This window comes from Camelus dromedarius, chromosome 3 (genome assembly GCF_036321535.1).
Source record: "Camelus dromedarius isolate mCamDro1 chromosome 3, mCamDro1.pat, whole genome shotgun sequence".
NCBI classification, from domain to species: domain Eukaryota; kingdom Metazoa; phylum Chordata; class Mammalia; order Artiodactyla; family Camelidae; genus Camelus; species Camelus dromedarius.
This window is the reverse complement of record NC_087438.1, coordinates 99,338,032-99,359,690: the sequence shown is the minus strand read 5'-3', so window position 1 is coordinate 99,359,690 and position 21,659 is coordinate 99,338,032. Positions and strand designations below refer to the sequence as shown.

Below are 21,659 nucleotides of genomic sequence, written 5' to 3'. Positions count from 1 at the left end.
AATATATAGCCTTTTCAGGTTGGCTTCTCTCACTCAGTAATACACATGTAAGTTTTCTCCATGTCTTTGCACGGCTTGATAGCACCTTTCTTTTTAGCCCTTATTGCAATTATTGTTGTCAGCCATTAAGTTTTGGGGTGATCTGCTATGCCACAAGAGATAACTCAGTATCCTTCCAGAGTTTCTTCTAACTAGCCTCAGGGGAAAAAAGATATTTATTTTTGCATTCACTCATTTATTCACCCAACTGTTAAACCCAACAGAGGATATTTGGCTTTGGACATGGCTAGATCTAGGCAGCTCAAATGACACCACAGAGCTCTGTACCTCTTTTCTATTAGTTCTATTTTCCTTACTGGCAGCTCTAAGCTTTCCTAGATTTTATAGCTCAAGATTCTTGTAGAAGAAAGATATCTCTCCAAAATACCAACAAAACCCCAAGGAAGACCTGAGTCATCTGCTGTAACAGTGAGTCATGTTTTTAGTCTCAAGTCACAGAACTCTACCAACAGTGGCTATTCATTATTTCCCTTAGAGGAAGTCCAGAAGTAGGAGGACTCGCACTGGTCAAACATCAAGGACTTAAGTTCTTTCTATCCTCCACTCTATCTTCATGCTTGTTGCCCCATAGTTATAATATAGCTTCCCCAGCTCCAGGCATCACATCTGCCTTCAAGACAGGAAGGAAAGAGAATACACAGAGACTATATAGGTAACTGACATACAAAAAATTTTGAGGGGGACTCAGAATTCTTTTAATTAATCAACTTTAGTTCCAAAGCAAGAGGATGGGCGGATGAGTGTGGGTAACAGTTGAAACCCAGGGATGGAGTGTGAGGAGCATGAGGAGGGCAGAAGGTTAGGGAAGACAGCATTTCAGAGTTAGAGAGAGGCCTGTGAGGCGGGTAGGAGGAAATCAGAGGTAACCAAGGCTAGCCATGATTGCCAAGCTGTGCTAATACAGTCAGCCCTCGGTATCGCCCGGGGATTCGTTCCAGGACCCCTGCAGATACCAAAATCCACGTATGCTCAAGTCTTTTACATAAAGTACCACAGTATTCGTATCATCTACACGCATCCTCTCGTACACTTTAAATCATCACTAGATTACTAATAATACCTAATAAAACGTAAATGCTATGTGAATAGTTGCAGGAGCATAGCAAATTCAAGTTTAGGTCTTTTGGAACTTTCTGGAATGTTTTTTCGACTATTTTCCATCTGAGGTTGGTTCCTCTGTACATTCAGAACCAAGGATACGGAGGGCCCACTGTATTTCACTTACTGCTCACAACAGCCACATGAGGTCAGTATTACTTGATTTCTACTCAATGCCCGTGTTCCAGACAAGGAAGTTAAGAGCTGGAGAAGCTGAGTAATTTGCTTGAGTCACTCACTCAAGAAGTGGATAGCGGCCAAACCAGAATTCAAACCCAGATCTTTCTGATTAGTCCCCAAGCTGACTCCAGAGACTTCAGGCTTAACAGACACCTGCACTGATTCCCTACAGAAAGGGTAACTCAGGGGAAACAGGCCCAATTAAGGTCACATGAAGTCACTTCTGGGAAGATCTGAAGGCAACTGCTGTGGGCCAGGCCCGTGTTGTCTCATGTATCTGGAGGCTGGGGTGGGAACCTCACTGAGAAACATCTGCAATCCTCAGGCTGAGATGAGATTTCTGCCTGAATTTAAAAAACAAGAAAACAAAACCCCCAAACCTACACCAACATTGAAGCCCAAGAACAAGCCCCTCGAAGTGTACAGGTATTAGCTCCACTGCTGGGTCTCACCAGACGAAGCCCAGGCTCTCACGGTGGTCCGCAGCGCGGCCCAAGGGGCGGGGCCCGCCGAATCAAGGGAACCGCACGGTGTGACCGCCCAGCTGACTGTAGTGTGTTCTCCTTTCTGTAAAATACGACGTAAGGATAGTCACAAAAAACTACTTTAATCTAAACTGTTAGCAGTGGTTATATCTTGGGGTAGGGAGTAAGTAGAGACCAGGGACCTAGCTTTTTCTCTAGTTGATACTGCTGCAAAGATTGACCTTTTTAAAAAAAAAGGTCAGGAAAAAAATAATCCATTTTATTTAAAAGAAAAAAAGGAGTAATATCTCGGTAAATGACACGATAATAATAATAATAATAATAATAATAATAATAATAATAATAATAATAATAATAATAATAATAATAATAATAAACTGAAGGCAGAGCCAAGCCCAACCCTAAAGGAAGAGATTCTGCTCTTCCTCCCCCGCCCCACCCCAAACACTGAAAAACCGGCCCCAGCCGGCGGCCCCGAGAACTGCATTCCTGGGACCCCTCAAGTCACTCTCCTCGGGCCAAACCAGTCTCCCGGCCCCGCCCCCCACGGCTTCTCCCGGGCCTGCGCGGCCCCCGAGCCGAGATGAGAGGGTGGGTGGCCCCTGGCCCGCCGGGCAGAGTCCTCCCCGCAGCCGCAGCCCCTCGGAGTCTGCCCCGCGGGTGGAGCGCGGCGCCGCGTGACCCGCAGCCACGTGACCCGCGCGGGGCGGGGTCGCCGGCGTAGTCGCTACAGCAGCCGCGGGAGGTGTACGTGTAAGTGGGGAGTGGGGTCCTCGGGGACCCTCCTCGCGGGCGGGGGTCCGGTGCTGCTCCAGCCTCTGGCACCCCGGGGCCGGAACCTCAGCGATCCGCTCGGATCCCGGGAGGGAGGGGCGGTGGGCAGCCATCCGGGTGGGGAGAACACTCCTTTGCCCCCCGGATCGCGAAACCGGTCATCTCCGCCTCGGGCCTTCCCACTCTGATTTGACCGCAGTGCGGGGGAGGGGGCCGGGGGCAGCAAACGCCCACCTTCCGGGGCAGTTACCTTTACCCCGTGTTCTTCGGGGGAAACTGAAGATCCACAAAGCAAGGCCGGCAAGTGGGAGCACCTATCTGGTACTGAAAGAGAGCACACGTCTCCAGGCCCCCTGCTGCTCTAGGGATCCAAGATGATCCCATGAGCCCTCTGTGAGGACAAGTCGTGGGTAGAGTATCCAGCCAGGTTGGGGTAGAAGGGTGGGGAAGGGGCCCAACATATCGAATGAATACTACATGTGGTTTACATGCATTTTCTCCATTAACATTCACCGTCATGAAATGTGTCAGGTAGGTGCTGCTGTCCCCATTTTTACCTAAGAGAAAACAGACTCAGAGACCTTGGGTCCTTTAATCAAGGTCCTGCAGTTGATAAATGAAGGAACCAGAATTAGAACCCAGGTCCGTCCTACAGCGGCACCTCCCGATGGGTGGTGGAGACGCTTGGCCCAGTGTGTTAATGCTCTGTGAACTGAAGGGGGCTTTCTTTTCTCTTGGCTCTGACAGCAAGAGTCCTCTCCCCTCCACCCCAACCACCTCCACCCTTTTCTCCCTATCCCTTACCACCCATTCCTTTTGTCACCTGCCCCTGCAGGCCAAGATGAAGCTCATCATCCTGGACCACTATTCTCAGGCCAGTGAGTGGGCAGCCAAGTACATCAGGAACCGCATCATCCAGTTTAACCCAGGGCCAGACAAGTACTTCACCCTGGGGCTCCCCACCGGTGCGTTGTGGGATGGGGAGGGTGGGCATGGGCATTAGGAGCTTTTAAGGGGCCAGGTTGGTAGGCTCCTTCAGCCTGGGGACTTCAAGGAGGGCTCTGAGGTACTGGCCCAATGAGTGAACAACTCCCCTGCCCCCTGGACATAGAACTCCAAGGACGCAGTTTCCTCCGTGGGTTGGTTGCATTGCTGCGTGCTCCTAAAGAGTCCTGGAGTAGAAGGGATCTTGGTTAGGCAGGAAAGACTTTCTGAGTTTAAAGCTATATCCTAAGTCAGCCCTATCAACCAGGTTTCCTTAACAATTAAGTCGAAATACCTGAAGGCATGCATTTTGTGTAATGAACTAACTTCTCTTCTCTGCATATAGAGTGCTTCTAGCTAAGCAACATCCTTGAGAGAATTGAGAAGATAGTCACTCAAAGCATTTCCTCTAAGGCTTAATTAAACACAGGACCTAAGTGAAAAACACTCCCAGTTTCTCTGGGAAAATATCAAAATGTTGCCTTCATGGGAAGATACTTTGACCCCAGCTTGTCAAGGCTAATGTTCTGATTACTTCTTTCCGAAGTGGGGCGGACTTGCCTCAGTGGCCCATCCACTACAGCGGGAGTCTTCAGACTTTCTGTTTATGGCCAAACAGTAAATATTTTATGCTTTACTGGCCAGACAGCTTCCGATGCTACTACTAAGCTCTGCCCTTGTAGCTCGAAAGCAGCCATACACAATACACAATGGGCGTGGCTGTCTGCCTGTGAAACTTGACACTGAAATTTGAGTACACATAATTTTCACACATCATAAAATAATATTTTGAGTTTTAAAAACTTTCAAAATGTAAAAACTATTCTTAATTCATGAGCTGTACAAAGACAGGCAGCAGGCTAGGTCTGGCCTGTGGGCTGAAGGTTCCTGACTTCTGCTCTGGAGGTTTGTGGGAGCAGTATCTGCACTTGCCTGTGAAACCACCGTCTCAGGTTATGTCTAACACTCTGTTTTCTAACTGTGGCGTGACCTTGGGTCACAGTCTGGGTGTCTGCTGAAACCCCTCCCTAGTTCCCCATCATCTGCAGAATTAGATCCAAGACCCTCAAAGCGGTATTCAGGGCCCTCCAAGAATACCTGGCCTCTTCTTGACTGTCATGCTTGAACCAACACAGCATTTGCATGTGGGTTGCTTGGCCCATGACTTCTGTTAAATGAAGCGCTAGTCAGGGTTCTGGGTGGAAGCCACTGAAACTGACTCTGGCTAACTTAAGAAGAAAAAGGGTTTATTGGCTAGATTCTCGGGGGCTTGCAGAATTGATGGGAAGGCTGGAAGGTTGGAAAATGGACATGATGAAGCTCAGGGGAAGAACAGGAAAGCTGTGTGGCTCAGGCATGGCTAAGGCTGTATTACAGGGACAGGCTGATAATTTTGTGTGGATGGGGCTGCCACTGTCATTCATTCAGCAGATACTCACTGAACACCTACAGTATGCCAACCTGCTCTAGGTGCCAGGGATATAGCAGTGAGTAAAAAGAACACACCCCCCTGCATTCCTAAAGCTTAAATTGTAGTGGGCAAGACAGAATAAACAAGTGAATTAGCAAAATATAGAGTATGCTAGGTGATGATAGGAGGGAAGCAGAAAAATGAAGCAGGGAAAGAGGGGAGTGTTCAGGCGGGGAGGAGGGGATTAGTGTTGGATGTGGGGGCAGGGATGGTCTCTCTGAGAAAGTGACATTTGAAAGGCCTAAAGAGGTGAGTTAGCTGTGCAGTTCCTGAAGGAGAGCATTGCTGGCAAAGGCAACAAACACCATGTGCAAAGACCCTGAGGTAGAACTGCTTGGAGCAGGATTCCTAAGGAGGAGAGAGGTAGCCAGGGGCCAGATTATGTAGGGCCTTTGTTAAGACTGGCCATTACTCAGAGTGAAATGAGAGGCCATTAGTGTGTTATGAGAAGAATGATCTGATTTGGGTGGGGCTCTTTTATTTCCATCTTTTTATTCTTAAATATTTCAAATATTCAGAAAAGCAGAAAGAAGAGTACAGTACCATTTACCTAGATTCACCAATTGTTAACATTCTGCCACGTTTGCTTTCATCTCTTGTGCTCATATCCTGTCTGTACACACATACACATACATTTTTTTATGAGCCACTTGAAAGTAAGTTCCAGACATCCTAACACTTTACCTCTAAATCCTTGAGCACATATCTTCTCAGAATAGACACATTCTCTTACATAATCACAGTACTATTATCATTAAGAAAATTAAAAATAATTCCACATCATCTAATATAAATTACATTAAATTTTTCCCCTAATTGTCCATATTTATCTTTTATAGTTTTTTAAATTAATCCAATGTCTAGTCAGGCTTTTTAAAATCTGCAGCCATCCTCCTGCCTTTTATATGGATTTTATAACTGACTTTTTAATGAGACTGAGGAGTTTGCTGCTCCACAGGGAAGTCTTCCCCGGCCCAGAGGAGGACCTGTGCACAGCTGACATTATGCTTCACGTCCCCACTCCTAGACAGTGAGCTCTCCCAAGGTGGCTGCTGTGTCCCTCACTTCTCTGGGTGGCCTTGTGCCTCTCACATACTGGTTGCTCAGGGAATATCATGTCAGTAGTTAAGTCTGATGTTCAGTTGCATGCTAAACATAGTCATTTCGATCATCAGTGTGCTGAGTGCTAGAGATTGGGCAGTGAACAAGACAGACACAGCCCCACCCTCCTGGAGCTTATAGTCTAGGAGGGGAAGAGGCATTAAACAAGCAATGGGTGGCAGTTGGGATTGGAGCACTGGGTAGGACTCAAGATCTGACTTGTTTCTGTCAGATCTGACTTGTTTCTCTCAGATCTGACAGTTTCTCCTGGTGGAGCAGCCCTGACTCATTCCTGAGTACCCTCTGGGCTTCCAGGAACTGGGGGCTGAAGGGGGTTCATAGCTGTGGCCTCTCTTGGCAGGGAGCACCCCGCTTGGCTGCTACAAGAAGCTGATTGAGTACTATAAGAATGGAGACCTGTCCTTCAAATATGTGAAGACTTTCAACATGGATGAGTATGTGGGTGAGTCTTTGTCTTTTGAGGTCTTACCTGGTTCCAGAAGAGTTGACTCCTCCTCTCACAGGATCAGCTCAGAAGAGGATCCAGGATGTCTCAGGAAACCAGTGACGTTGGCGGTAGGCTCAGTTGATGATACCCGTATCTTCCAGGCCTTGGTTTACCCAGCTATGATATGAGGGTAATAAAGCTGACCTCACAGGCTGCAAGCATTAAGTGATATAACAGAAGTGGAAGCTTCTTATACAGAGCAAGTGCTTAATAAATATTAGTGTATCTCCTCCTCTGCCTCCTCCCCAACTCCATGCCGTTTCTTTCTGGAACAAATGATTACAAATGGGATCTGGAGTCCCATGGCTGGGATGTGTCCCCCCCAATGTCTGTGCTGGACTGTCTCTCCACTGTTCACCTTCCAGCTCCCCTTCCTGCCAAGTGCCCTGGGAGGGGAGCTGAGACTGGTGTCCTTTTCTGTTGCTGAAAAGTGGCACCTTGGGCTTCTGTTACCCTCCCCACCTACCACCATCATTTTGAAATGGCTTCACTTTATTCTTGTTTTTTTTTCCCCCGTTTTACAGAGGCACTGGGGATTGAACCCAGGACCTTGTGCATGCCAAGCACATGGTCTACCACTGAGCTATAACCGCTACCCACATGGTTTCACTTTAAACATTCTTTTTTTTTTTAATTGTGGTAAAATACACATAAAGTTTACCATCTTAACCATTTTTACGAGTACTGTTCAGCAGCATTAAGCAAGTTCACAGTGTTGTGCAGCAAATCTCCAGAACTCTTTTCATCTTGCAAAATTGAAACTCTCTACCCGTTAAATACTGACTGCCCATTTCCCCACTCCCCCAGCCCCTGAAACATGCATTTTAAACATTCTTTTTCTTCTTGACTGAAAAAACCCCTTTTGGGGAAGCCCTGAAATAATTCTCTCCAACCACCTGGTGTTCAAGTTGGGGTTCAGGCTAAGCAGGGTGTAACTAGGGGTGAGTGATGGGGTGAGAGGCACAGGGTAAGGGGAGTGCTTGCTTCTTTGCCCAGATGGGCCCAGCCTAACTGCAGGAGGCTAGCCCACCTCCGGAGGGCCAGAGTGGCCCTGGCCTCCAGTCATTCCCTGTGAAAAGGAATCAGAATGAGGGGATTCCTCAGGTCCCCGGTGTGTAGCTCCTGTGGCTCAGTTCCACGGCCGCGGGCCATGGTGGTGGGTAGACAGGGACAGCAGCCCAGCCTCTCCCGTGCGACTGAGGGTGCGAGGGCTGGCTCCCTGATGAGCACTTCCCTGGAAGTGCCTCCCAGGGTCTGGGGGTATCCCAGCTGTGCCTCGGCCTGGCCTGACAGTGCGGCCTCGGCTCCACAGGCCTTCCTCGAGACCACCCGGAGAGCTACCACTCCTTCATGTGGAACAACTTCTTCAAGCACATTGACATCCACCCAGAAAACACCCACATTCTAGACGGGAATGCAGCTGACCTGCAGGCCGAGTGTGACGCCTTTGAAGAGAAGATCAAGGCTGCGGGCGGGATTGAGCTCTTTGTTGGAGGTGAGCTCAACACTGCAGTGCCCAGCGCGGGCCCAGCGCTGGGACATAGGGGAAGGAGGACAAGACCCACGCCTGTCTCCACACAGCTTCCTCTCTCTGTACGGCTGACGGTGCGGGTCATTTCTTAGCCTGAGGCAGCAGGGCAGGCACAGAATAGGAGCCCTGATTTTGGGCATCTCCTCTTTCTGCATTTGTCTGTCTTGTCTGTAAATTGAGGTGTTTGGATTTGGACTCAAGATTCTATTCCCCTGTCAAGGTTTTATGATCAGTCCTGGGGCTTAGTTAAACATTCAAAATCACAGCCTCGTATAGTTTCAGAAGATTCTACCATCAGCCTCTGCATGCTCTAGATAGCATTGAACCCCAGAGACATTTTGTGACTTGTCCGGGGTCAGCCGATTGGAGCAGTGGAGAGAGGGTGGGACCTCTGGTGCCCCCGTCAGGTCTGTGCTTGTTCCTACCCTGAGCTGCCCTCTTACATTTCCATCTGTCACTGCCTCTGGAGTTACCCACAAGGGTATGAAGTTGAACAGTCTTACTGCTGCTCCAAATTTAACCCTTCTTTACTTCAAGGTGGGGAGGAAGAGGCTAGGAGTGCTCATGTTCTGAGATTTTATAAACTTGGCAGTCCCTTTCCAGGCCCTGTGTTTTATTCGCTGCAACTTTATCCCAGGGGTGGGACCCCTGACTACTGGCAGGAGAGAGAGAAGTTGCACTTGGATGATGTGGGGAGGCAGAAGCTTTCTGGATTGCTCCCTGCTTAGCTTTCTAAGGGTGGTAGCAAGTTAACAATGTCTATGTGTGCCTCAGATGGAAATGAGAGAAGATCATATGCTTAAAGTCTACCTGCCCATGGGGTGAATGAGGCGAGAGAGACAGTTTTTTTCAGACCCCAAGTCGGGAAGAAGAGATTATTCATTCTTGAAATCTTGGATCCCTGGGACTGACAGGGCTGCATTGACTGTCTCTCCTGGGCAGGCATCGGCCCTGATGGACACATTGCCTTCAATGAACCGGGCTCGAGTCTGGTGTCCAGGACCCGCGTGAAGACGCTGGCTATGGACACCATCCTGGCCAACGCTAGGTTCTTTGATGGAGATCTCGCCAAGGTGCCCACCATGGCCCTGACAGTAGGCGTGGGCACTGTCATGGATGCTAGAGAGGTAAGGATCAGGGGATCCACAGGTCTTTACTGGGGGGGCTGGACTTACCTTTTTGCTATTAAACTATACAGCTACCACCTGCATCCATGTTTGTTAAAAATAAAGACATTCTAAAATAAGGCTAAAATTCCAAGTGACCCTGTCACTGATCTCCTTCCTCTGTGGAGGTAACCATGGTTCCCAGTGTAAGTTGAAGCTTTTCAGCACTGACTGCCCAGGAGGCCCCAGGTCCTGGTCTCTACTTACTTACCTACCCCCTTCCAGTTGTCACAGGCAATAGGAGCCCCACTCCACTAATGTCAGAATATGACTTGTACCTGCTCAGATACTGAGAGGAGCCCTCTGGTTCTCTGTAGTTGGTGGTCACTGAAGGGAGCTCCCCTTGCAACTGCAGGATGCTTGTGGTTGTAGCTCTGTGCTCAGATTCATAAATGTGGACAAGTGTGATAGATATGTAAGTGTCTTGAGTTGAATTTAGTGAGTCTTTCCATAGAAAGTTGGGTATTATTTGAATTTTTTGTGGTTCCAATTTCCTTACTTGCATTAGAAGGATTTTCTCTTTATTTCTGGGATATATTCAGTGGAAAGCAGCTACAGACATTTTAGATTCAGGTTTCTTTGCCCAAGTCTGTAAACAAACATGTAGATCAGTGAAAATGATTCCCAGTCTAAAGTGACTTTTGTGAAATGAGCAATAGCACCAGATTTCTGTTGGGTGATTTTGAGTCAGTACCTAGGGAGGTCACTGTTTTTGGCCTTGCAGCCTGTAAACACTACATCTAAGGGCTTTTCCTGTTCTGTGTCGTGTACCTTGATCTGGGAAAGGACCTGGGGCTGGGAATTATGAAATTCTCTTTTCTAAAATGAGTTCTGGGGTCCTGAGCAGAGTCACATTTTCTCTATGACTCTGTTTTCTCATCTTTCAAGAAAGGAACAGCAAATCCTGCTCACAAGTCCCCAGTACAAGTGAATTACAGTGAAAGGGTGTCTGCAGAGCTGAGTTCTTTCTAATCACTTTCCAGCACTTACATGTCCTGATACTTTAACTGCTGAGACGAGTTTGTGCTTGTTTTGTTTAGACAAAAAGCATTACTCTAAGTCACATGAGTAGGTCTGATACTCTGAACTGAAAATGACCAGTTAAAGGGGCAGCCTTGTTGAGGTCTGACCTTAGTAGCCACACAGGTAACTTCCAAGGCCTCCTTGTAGGTGGTGCAGATTGGGTCCCCTCTTTTATCATTTATGACTGTGAAAACTCACCCAGCCTAGGAGCCCCTGGGCCCAGGATCAGAACTGCTGGGATAAGGAGTGGGCCTTTGTATGGCACATCTGTTCTGGGGCACTTTCACAGTCATCATCAAAGGTGCCAGGAGGCAGTAATAACGTGGCAGTCAAGAACATGGAGTCTGAGTCGGAAACAACTTGGGGCAAATTACTTAACCCCCTGTCACAGAGCCTACTTCCTTATCCTAGGACGTGGGGATAAGGGTGCTCCCCACCTCAGGCTACTTGTGTGGTAAAGCACACAGAGCATGGAGCACAGCGTGCCGCATGCTAACTACTTACAGTGGTATATAAAAACAACAACCCTTACGATCGTTTTGGGTGGCCAGACTAGAACGCGGGTGTCTGGATGCCCAGCTCCGCTGCTCTTTCTCCTGCATCAGGCTTGTTTTCCAATCCCCAGGTGATGATCCTCATCACGGGTGCTCACAAGGCCTTTGCTCTGTACAAGGCCATTGAGGAGGGAGTGAACCACATGTGGACCGTGTCTGCCTTCCAGCAGCATCCCCGCACGGTGTTTGTGTGCGACGAGGATGCCACCCTGGAGCTGAAAGTGAAGACCGTCAAGTATTTCAAAGGTGACAGAGGAGTGGGCTGGGCTGGTGGCCAAGTTCAGGTGTGCCAGGAGTGAGGCATGGGTCTAGCTTGCATGCTGTGGCCACTTTAACTAGACAGCTCTGATTTTAATAAAAGTCAAACCCTACTCTCAGAACACAGCTTTCTCTTCCACCTATGACTGCAAGGGTCCATTTCTGGAGGCCTGTTTGCTCTGAAGAGAAGGAAAGAAAGTGAAATGAAAAGTCATAGTTTCAAGAGCTATTTGGTAATCTCCTTGCAGCGATACTGAGCTTCAGGTTTTTCAGTCTTTCTAGGTCTCGTACGGGCCTTTTCCTTCTAGGCAAGGCACTGAACTGTCAGGAAGATTTTTTTCCTTCACTTTAAAAGGACACTCACATTTAGTGAGCAGGCAAATTAGGGATTTGTTCTTTGGTGAAAAGATTAACCTTTTAATGGCCAACTCTTCTAGAGGCTGAATTAATAAAGGCCATATGGATTCTAGCATTCATTAGCAGTAACAACTTTTCTTGTTCTTAGAGTGTTTATCATTTGGGGCCACAGAGGAAAGATGGAGTCAGTTCTGGGACAAAATTTGAGAGCTCCTGGATGTTAGTGCCGATACTCTGCCTCTACCTGCATTAATGACTTTTTGTTTTTAATTTTTTGTAGGTTTAATGCTTGTTCATAACAAGTTGGTGGACCCCTTGTACAGTATCAAAGAGAAAGAAACAGAGAAAAGCCAGTCTTCTAAGAAACCATACAGTGATTAGCCTGTGCTAATCCTAGTGTCAGTTACCTCACTGGGACAGGCGGGTCTTTCTGGAAATTGTCTTTGGGAGGACAGAATTATATTTCTTTAATCTAGTATGGTTAGTCCGGATAAGTGGGTGAACTTACTGTTCTTAGCTCTGCAATGTGGAGTCCAGTCCTGGAGTTTAGCTACTTCTTTGTAACTTACTCTTAATCAGAAAAAAAGAAAAAAATCACTCCATAATTTTGATGTCTGCCCCACTGACTAGGGGTTTTCAGCTTTTTGTCCTGCCTCTGACACTGTTCACATGTACAGTACTCTCCTGTTAGGACTTTCTATCATTCTGGGCACTGATTGTCAGCTGGGAGGGAGTTAGGAGCTTATGTACATTGGACAAAACCTCTTTGGAGAATCTTAAGAGCCCCTCTAAAGCAGGCCTGTCCCTTATTTGAAAATCAACTGTTCCCGATTGAGGAACAAACACTCCCAATGTCTAACATCAGTGTAGGGAAGCCGTCCCTCTGGTCAGTAACAAGCGCCGTGGGAAGGAAACTGTCCCTTACTTTCTTTCCCCAGTTGTTTTTTCCTGCTGTCTCAGTTGGCCTTTCCATGAACTCAGAGGACTCCTTGGGTGGGTGGAGCTGAAGAGAAGGCTTTTGCTGATAAAACTCAGAGCCTCAAAGGGCCCAGCCAGGTCAAACTCCCCTCCCTCAGGGGCCCTCCAGCACCGGGAGGGAGGCGGAAACCTTTTTCCCACCAGAGCCCTGTGTTTTGTTCCAAGGTCTCAGTGTGGCGCCTCTTACATACTCACTCATACGCAGGCAGTCCACTGGGGCAACAGACACCGCCAGGATTCACTGTTGTGTTCAACAAGGTTATGGGGCCAGGGCAAGCAGCTCGATGATTAGTTTAGAAACAACACACAAATCACCAGTTCTCCTGTGTCCCTGAGAGTTGAGTGCCAAAAACATAACAACTGCTTCTGAGGCCGCTTACTATCCGTTCCCTACTTAAAATACCCTGCCCTCCTAACCCTCCCGGGTTCACGTGGCGAGGTCTGATGTTCCCTAGACATCAGGAAATACACTGCTTTTGCCCCTTTATTGGCCCCTCACCCTTTGTTCACCAGATGAGTTTATTGCTCTGCCTTCCTTTTACTCTTACGCCTGGATGGTGTGGATGCTGCCTCCTCCTCCTCCCTATTTTTTGTGCCTGTTCGAAGCTGCTGCTGCTTCTATTTCTAGGGAAGACCTTTCAGAGCCTGGCTCAGGCCTCTCCGTAAGTGCTGTGTCTGGTACCAGCGTTTCATCTTTAGCTTTTATACGTGATTGTGCTGTCATTCTGTTCTAAGCTAATGGATCAGTGGACTTGTTTACAATGTGATATTTTCTATTAAATCCAGTATTTTCAAGTAAAATGTGTCATTTATGGACTTCTACCCCCAAAGGTCAGAAGCTGGTTTAGGTTGATGTTTACGGATTTTGGGAAAAGCTAGTGAGCAAAGCTTCACACTCACTCCTCACAGTGGCGCGGCAGCAGTCACAGTCACAGCAACTGCTGGTCTCTTCTTCAGTCACCAGAGGGGGAAATAATCAAAATATTTCATAGAAAGGAAGCGCCTGTGTGAAGAAATGGTAGGAATGAGGAGATGAGCAGTAAATCGTCATGTTCTGGGTCTGCTTGGTATCCAAACAAGGATACAGCTATTAAAAAGAATAAGGCAGATTTGTGACCAGGAGGGGTCTATAAACTGCAAGTTATGGAAAATAAGGGGTTTTTTTTTTAGTTAATAAAGTCAATATAGTGGAACATCTTGGATCAGTATAACCATCTGAGGTTCAAGTAGAAGTTGGAAGAAGGGTTTAATTTTTTAACAATCGTATTAAGATAATTTACATGCCCATAAAATTGACCTGTTTTAAATGTAAGTTTATGATTTTGACTAAGTTTATGGAGTTGTACAATTCCTCACCACAATCCCTCTCATCCCCTACTCCGATCCCAGCCCGGGTGACCACTGATCTGCTTTGTCTCTAAAGATTTATCTTTGGTGGACAGTTCATATATAAATGGAACATACAGCATTACATCTTTTGGGTCTGGCTTCTTTCACTAAGCATAATGTTTTTGAGGTTTATCCTCAGAACATGTAGCGAGCAGCCCATTCTTTTTTTTATTGCTGCAGAGTATTCCATTGTGTGGATGTACCTCATTTTGTTTATCCAGTAACGAAGGAATTAAATTTTAAGTAGGTGTGTTTTAAGACAAAAATCGTTTTAGAATGAAGTGAGAAAGGACTTAGTGATGACAGCTAAACTGGAGATGTCTGTTAAAGGAGAGACCTTAAAGAGATTTGTCTCTTAGGCCTGTGTTTCCCTCGTGGCCCAAGAGCAGTGTCATCCTGCCACGACTAGTTCTTAATGTGGATCAAGTGGGCTGTACACTCCTGAGCCAGACTGGGCCTCTGATACTACTCAGGGCTTCTTGGAGAGGAGCAATTATATGTTTAGGGGCAGAGATAAGAGTGGGCCTAGAATATTTTGTTGCCAGAAAACAAAGATGCTTTAAGAAAATGTCCAAGCCAGTACTGAGAGGGCAAAGCATCCAGTTTAATGAGGCTCCCATTGGCCAGGCTGTGACAATTTCATCAATAAAGAAGCACTAAGTACAGCTAGGTGGAACAGGTTCAATCTATCCATAAAACCTCAAGTGTGATACTCAAAAAGGTAATATTAAGTATATATGGAGTTGTATTTCAGGAAGAGTGGATGGGATGTACTTCAAGTTTCATCATTTAGTAAAAAGTAGCATGTTGACATAAAAATGGACATCACCTCTCCCATTCAATACGTCTATTTATAAAGTAGACATGGATACAAGAGCCTGGCCTCCTAGCCCCACCCCAGATAAATCTATGCCTTACTCCCTTACTTCCTCAGCTCTCTGCTCAAATGTCATTTATCTGAGCTCATTCCTGACCCTCCAACATAAAGCAGCCATCCTGATTTCCCATCCCTCTTTGGGATATTTTCTGATGCCTCTTCTGGAAACCAGAACTGTGATGACATGCTAGTAAAGCATGCTTAAATTTTCAATAAGACATACTGTGACAGAATCCTGAGTTACGAAATAATAGGTAAATAAAACAAAACAGTAATTTGTTGGGGGAGAGGTAATTACATTTACTTATTTATTTTTTAATGGAGGTACTGGGGATTGAACCCAGGACCTCGTGAATGATAAGCACGTACTCTACCACTGAGCTATACCCTCCTCCCCAAAACAAAACAGTAATTTGGACCTCAAGGGTGCCCTTAACACCAACTATTTTCCCCTAGTTCATTCAATCTCTTTAAAGACTAATTTATCCCAGTGTTCCACAGCAGAACTATTTACAATAGTCAAGACATGGAAGCAACATAAGTGTCCATCAACAGATGACTGGATAAAGAAGTTGTGGTATACATATACAACAGAAAACTACTCAGCCATGAAAAAGAATGAAATAATGCCATTTGCAGCAACATGGATGGACCTAGAGACTATCATATGAAGTGAAGGCAGAGAAAGACAAATATGGTATCACTTACATGTGACATCCACAAAAATGACACAAATGAACTTATTTACAAAACAGAAACAGACTCACAGACATAAAAAACCTATGGTTACCAAAGGGGAAAGTGGGGAGGGATAAATTAGGAGTTTGGGATTAGCAGATACAAACTACTATACACAAATTAGATAAACAACAAGATCCTACTATATAGCACAGGGAACTATATTCAACAGATTGTAATAACCTATAGTGAAAAAAAAATTTTTAATATATATATACATATGTGTATGTGTGTGTATAAATGAACCACTCCATTGTATACCAGAAACTAATACCACATTGTAAACCAACTATACTTCATTAAATCAAAAAAAAAAAAAAAAACTAATGCATAAGATCTCAAGCCTCCAATCCCTTTTTCTCCAGCTTTTCTCTCAGCTGATAACCTTGAAAACAGAAGCAATCAGGAAAGAACTTCCACAAGTTCCCTCCCTCACATACACCTGCCTGCCAGCTCTGCCCTCGCTGTTTGCCTTCTTCCTGTCACTTGCTCCTTGGTCACTCCCTCTACTTGTGCACCAGATCCCATCTCTTCCTGCCTCCTTGAGGGCAATGCTCCAGCAAGACCCTCTCTCAACTGCAGCATCAAACTGTCCTTTCCCAGATCACCCCCGTCAGAATACAAAACAAGCTTTAAAAACACAACTCTTTACCCTGTTTGTCCCCTTCTATAATAGCCTCATTCTCTGATCCCCTTTGCAATAAGCAAAATTTCTGGAGTTACCTATACTCTGGCTCTAATCTCTCTCCCTCCATTCTCTCTTTCTTCTGGTATTCCCCTTGTGCACATGTTAACACACCTTTTGCAACTGTCTCACAGTTCTTAGATACCCTGTACCCTTTTTCTTTTATTTCTTTTTCTCTTTACCTTTCAGTTTGGGACGTTTCCACTGACAGATCTTCAAGTTCAACAATTCTTTTCTCAGCTGTGCTTTCCCTACTGATAAGCCCATCAAAGGCATTCATTTCTGTTTTTATTTCTGGCATTTCTTTTTGATTCTTTGAGTTTCCATCTTTTGCTTATACTACCCTTCTGTTCTTGCACGTTGTCCACTTTTTCCGTCAGAGATCTTAGCATGTTAATCATAGTTATTTTAAATTCCCAGTGTGATAATTCTAAAATCTCTGCCCTATCTGAGTCTGATTCTGGTGCTTGCTTTATGTCTTCAGACTGTTTTCCCCTGCCTCTTAGCATCCCTGTGATTTTTTTTTTACTGAAAGTTGGATATGAGGTACTGGGTAATAGGAACTGAGATAAACAGGTTGTTAATGTGAGGCTTTATGTTTATGTGGCTAGCAGCTAGGCTGTGTTTTAATGTTTGCTGGAGGTGTCAGAGGCTTCAGTTTCCTTCAGTGTCATTTATTTTTGTCTCCCCTGTTGTCTCTGGATTTCCCTAGAAACTCCTTCTTAAAATAGAGGCTGTGACTTGCAACTCTTTCAAAAGCTGTAATCCATTGCTATGATACTGGAACCCTATAGATGTTAAGGTATTAGGGAGAGGCATTCTATAATCTTGTCATTAAATCTGTTTTACTTTACTGGGCTAGAATCTCTGGGCTGAGACCTACAGAAGTTTCTTAGCCTTTCTTTTTCCCCCCTCTTATGTGAGACAGGAAGGCTAAAGGGGGCTCCAGCCATTCAACTGTCCTTCCTTGAGGTCACAGAGGACTCCAGCAAAGTAGTTTTCCCTGAGGGCAGGCTTCTGCCATGGAAACAGAAAGCTCTGGGTGTATTTCAGGATGGCCACTTCCCGGCTCCCCTCTGCACAAGGCGGTTTCTCTGCCATCTTCCCAGTGAGAACCTGACAGAGCTCCTGAAAGTAAAACCCCTCAGACTAGCTCCCAGGAATTTTTTTTTTTAAGTTGTAATAACATTGGATACTTGTTGCAGATTGCTCTCTGGAGTTTTAAACTCTCAAGTGAGTCCACATTCAGCCCCCTAGCAATTCATTTAAATCCTGATTATTGCCTCCAGCAGCTTCTACCTTGGGTGAACTAATTTGTATTTTCTGCATTCTCCTGCCTTTCTAGTTTTTGTGGACGTTTGCCCTGTGACCTCAATAATCTGTTGGATCTAAGAAAGTTGATTTTCAGTTTGTTCACTTTTTTCTTGTCGTAAGGATGCCCCATTCGTTCTCAAACACTCCAGACTTTCACCTCCCCTCCACTGAAACAGCGCTTGTCAAAGTCACCAACGACCTCTACAGTGATTGCCAAGTCACTTCTTAGAGCTCATATTACTTGACTTATTTGCAGTATCTGACACAGCTGACCCCTCCTTCTTTCAAATCTGAAGTGGCTTTCATGATATCACACTTTGCTGGTTTTCTTACCTTACTGGCCACACTCAGTCTCCTTTGCTAGTTCCTTCTCATCCCCTGAGTTCTTAACATTTAAAAGTGTCCCAAAATTCAGTCTTTGGACCTCCTCTCATAAAACTGACTCTCTTCGTAATTTCATCCAGTCTGATGGCTTTACATACCATCTATTCATTGACTCCCATATGTGAATCTCCAGCCCAAATCTGTCCCTTGAACTCGACTAGAATATCCAACTGCCTACAACATCTGCATTGAGACAACTATCAGACGTCTCAAAGTCACCGATCTACAACTAAAGTCCTGCTCTTCGTTGGCCAGTCAGTGCTACCTATTGGTTTCTCCATCTCAACTACTCAAGAAGACCTAGAAATCAACTCTGATGCCTCACTTTCTCACATTATACATCCAATCTGTCAGCAAATCCTATTAGTTTTACCTTCAAGGAAAGTGCAGAATCTGACCATTTCTCAAGATTCCAAGTGCTGGCCCACTGGTCCACGCCACCTGCACTTCTCACCTGAGTTACTGCAGCAGTCTCCTAACTGATCTGTTTCTGCCCTGGCTTCCCCTGCTCACCTAAATCATAAGTCAGACCCTATCACACTCCTGCTCAAAGCCCTCCAAAGGCTGCCATCTCAGGGTAAAAGCCAAAGTTCACCCAAGGCCCAGTGCAGTCTGCAGCACTCCCCACTCCCACCCCACCTTTCAAAATTTTCCCTTCCTCAGTTTGCCTAAGTCCTTACGGGCTACCAGGGAGCCTTCTAACATGCTCCAACCCCAAGAGCCTTTACCCCTGCTATTCCCTCTGCCTGGACTCCCTTCTCACAGGTGTCCACAGGTCTTCACTCCCGGGCTGCCAAGCCTTTGTTCAGGTGCCATCTTGATGAAGTCCCCTCCACTCTTTAATATTCCAGCACCACTCTGCCTCCTCTAGCTCCCTATTCCCTCTCTCAGCTTCTCTCCAAAGCACTTATCTTCTGATAAACCATACAATTTGCTCAGTGTCTGTCTCCTTCCACCAGAATTTAAGTTCCAAAAGGACAGCGAGATTTATATGTTTTAATCACTGTTACACTCTCAGCACTTCGAAAAATAGTAAGGCTCATAGTGAGGTATTCAATAAATATTTGTTAAATGAGTGAATGAATACTAGGAAATACAGTAGGTTGCAAGAAATGGAATGGGATTGAGAATAAGACAATCACTTTTTAAATTGATATGCATTTGTGTTGTATTAATATTAGTTTAGTTTGTCAACTCAATGGGGAAAAAAAGAGCAAAGTAAGGAAAAGAAGTAACTGTGCTGACTTTCTACTTATCAACTTGGCATCGGAATCTCACTAAATTTTCAATGTGCACAATCTTCTCCAAAGCATCCTCTGGCTCAGAGACACATGGGACTACTTGGAGTGGTAAACATTCATGCTACCTGAATAACTGCAAAGTCTAGACTATGGTGCTGAAAGTTGATAATTATCATAAACAGCTTTCTGACCACAAACCCTCAACTTGGTCGGGTGGCCGATTTTTTTTTTAATTGAGCCAAAGTTCAGAGAACAGACGGTCTGGCTACTCTTATCAGTATTAGAGGGCACCCCAGTGTTACAATTCCTTGGTCTGTCTTAGTGGTTTCAGCTATAACTTCTTTTCTTTATTTCACTGGTTGCAGGCAAGTGCTACTCTCAGGAGTGACACTTTAATGTCACTTCATAATTGGACGTCAACTATGGTTCAAGAACAGTTTTAAGTGGCCTTACAGTTTTTGATAATACTGCTGTTCTCGCCTTGGTATCATTAAATGCTATTCTACCTATCAAAGTGTATAACAGACTATAATGAAACACAATGAGGAAAATTAAAATTCCAGAAATGCACCTGCTCTGTAACAAAATACTACTCCTGTCCTAACCAGTTTTTGCATTTGTAACGTGGGAATTGCTGCCACCTGCTGGTAGTGCTTATGACAAAGTTAATACTTGGACTTCCCAAAATAATAGTCCAAATTTTAAATTTTCCTTCTAACTCAGGAAACCACATGAATGGCTTTATGATTAGCATATATCTTATTAACTCTAATTTTCTCTTAACAACAACAAAAAATAAGTATATTAATGGATTTCTAATGTAAACTAGAACTCTCTACTACAAAAAAATGACCTTGCTGCCAGTGTTATATGTCTGGGAATATGGCTGCCAAGGGTTTTCTCCCTTATCCATCTCAACAGGAAGGGATGTAGACACGAGATGCTCACTCGCTGGGTTCAGCACTGAGCTGAGGTGGCAGGCTAATCCTCTCACACTAGTGCAGAGCCTTGTGAGTCCAGATGACCCATAAGTCTGATCAACTTGTCCAGTGCTTAATGATTTCCTCGTGAAGCTGAGTAGAAAAATGACCATAACAGACACAGAGCCTACAACTCCATGTACACCCAGTGTCTTTAGAAATAACTGATTTAAAGCAACAAAAAGACCAATCAGAAAAGAATTTCACTGATTTGCTGAGCCTGCTAGGATTAGGTAATCAGTCTCCAAGAAATGGTTTTTGGCTCCTGACCAATACAAATGCATCAAGATATAATGTTTATGCACTACTACTAATAAAAATATGATGGCCAAGGGGAGCCCAAGGAGACATGATGACTGCAAGTAATATGTGGTGTCCTGGATGGGATCCTGGAACAGATAAAGGTAATCAGGGAAAAACTAAGGAAATATGAATAAAGTATAGACTCTAGTTAATAATGTATCAATGTATCAATATTTGTTCATTAACTATGACAAATGTATCATACTAACATGTTAATAATAAGGAGATGGGTTTAGGGTGTATATGGGAACTTGCTGTACTATCTTTGCAATTTTCCTGTAAATCTAAAACTATTGTAAAACAAAAAGTTTACTTAAAAAAATGAATGGGACAAGATTCATCCCAATTGGCGAAGGCAGGCCCTGAAGTTAGTTCAATCCCAAGCTTAAAAAGTCACAAAACTTCTATATTGACTTCAAAAGTTATTCAGCAGGTTATTTTCATTTATCAGTTCTTGGTCCAAACCTTTCATATAAAATCAAGACATGCACCCTCTTCAAGCAGGTTTTGGCAAATTGCAAAGGGACCCTCTGCTCCTTCACTTCCACCAAAAGGACCCATAAGGTTCATGTCAATTTATGACAAATCTCAGACTATTTGTGAAAAAAGCCTTCATGAACTTAAGCTAGATACATAAAATTCTTTGTTCACTCATATATCTAGTTGATAAACCAATATTCCACAAACTCATTTATTTCACAGGTCTTATGGGGGGTTATCCCAATCTTATATTTTACTCAGAGACAGAAGTACTCTACCCAAAACTATACTATCTTAAAATTAGTTCATAACTCATGCCTCAAAAATAAAACTTGACAAGCCCTATTATTTTTGTGAAAATTGAGGGGTGAAGATTTTGTATGGGAAGGTGAAACACAAAATTAAGGCTTCTCTCCTCCTTCCACTACCTCATCAACAAAATGTGCAACAGCCTAAAATAAAATAATCTCTAGCAAATATCAACTAGCCCTGAGCCAAACAGCTTCTGAGTGGCCACTAGAGAAAGATATGAGCTGAACTCCTATTCAGCCACTGAGAAGAGCCACTCTTCTCAAGCAGTACTGAATAATTGTCTTAATTTCCATTTCTAATCTTCAACTTATTCTTTAGGTTAACTTTAGTTCTTACATAAAGTGTGCTGAATCGAAGTCCATAAAACTATGTGGTTTAAACAAAACATAGGCCCTAAAATCTAAGTTCAGTCACAAGCCCAGGCAGAG

The 21,659-nt window shown here is 44.8% G+C and overlaps 1 protein-coding gene and 1 non-coding gene across 2 annotated transcripts; one reads left to right on the top strand and one right to left on the bottom strand.

Moving 5' to 3' along the window:
* The first annotated feature begins 2,481 nt into the window (after positions 1 to 2,481).
* GNPDA1 (glucosamine-6-phosphate deaminase 1) lies at positions 2,482 to 13,329 on the top strand. The gene is made up of 7 exons (XM_031449244.2): positions 2,482 to 2,576; positions 3,433 to 3,562; positions 6,515 to 6,616; positions 7,974 to 8,156; positions 9,135 to 9,319; positions 11,007 to 11,181; positions 11,831 to 13,329. Exons 2-7 carry the CDS (start codon positions 3,439 to 3,441, stop codon positions 11,929 to 11,931), a joined length of 870 nt encoding a protein of 289 aa, XP_031305104.1. The 5' UTR covers positions 2,482 to 2,576; positions 3,433 to 3,438; the 3' UTR covers positions 11,932 to 13,329.
* Positions 13,330 to 15,113: 1,784 nt separating this feature from the next.
* On the bottom strand, positions 15,114 to 15,186 carry TRNAD-AUC (transfer RNA aspartic acid (anticodon AUC)). The gene has a single exon. It is a non-coding gene; the product is annotated as a tRNA-Asp (tRNA).
* Positions 15,187 to 21,659: the final 6,473 nt, after the last annotated feature.

Coding starts and splice junctions, on each gene's coding strand:
- GNPDA1 (XM_031449244.2), top strand. CDS start 3,439: ATGAAGCTCATCATCCTGGACCACTATTCTCAGGCCAGTGAGTGGGCA. Junction 3,563..6,514: donor CACCCTGGGGCTCCCCACCG/GTGCGTTGTGGG, acceptor CTCTCTTGGCAG/GGAGCACCCCGCTTGGCTGC. Junction 6,617..7,973: donor CAACATGGATGAGTATGTGG/GTGAGTCTTTGT, acceptor TCGGCTCCACAG/GCCTTCCTCGAGACCACCCG.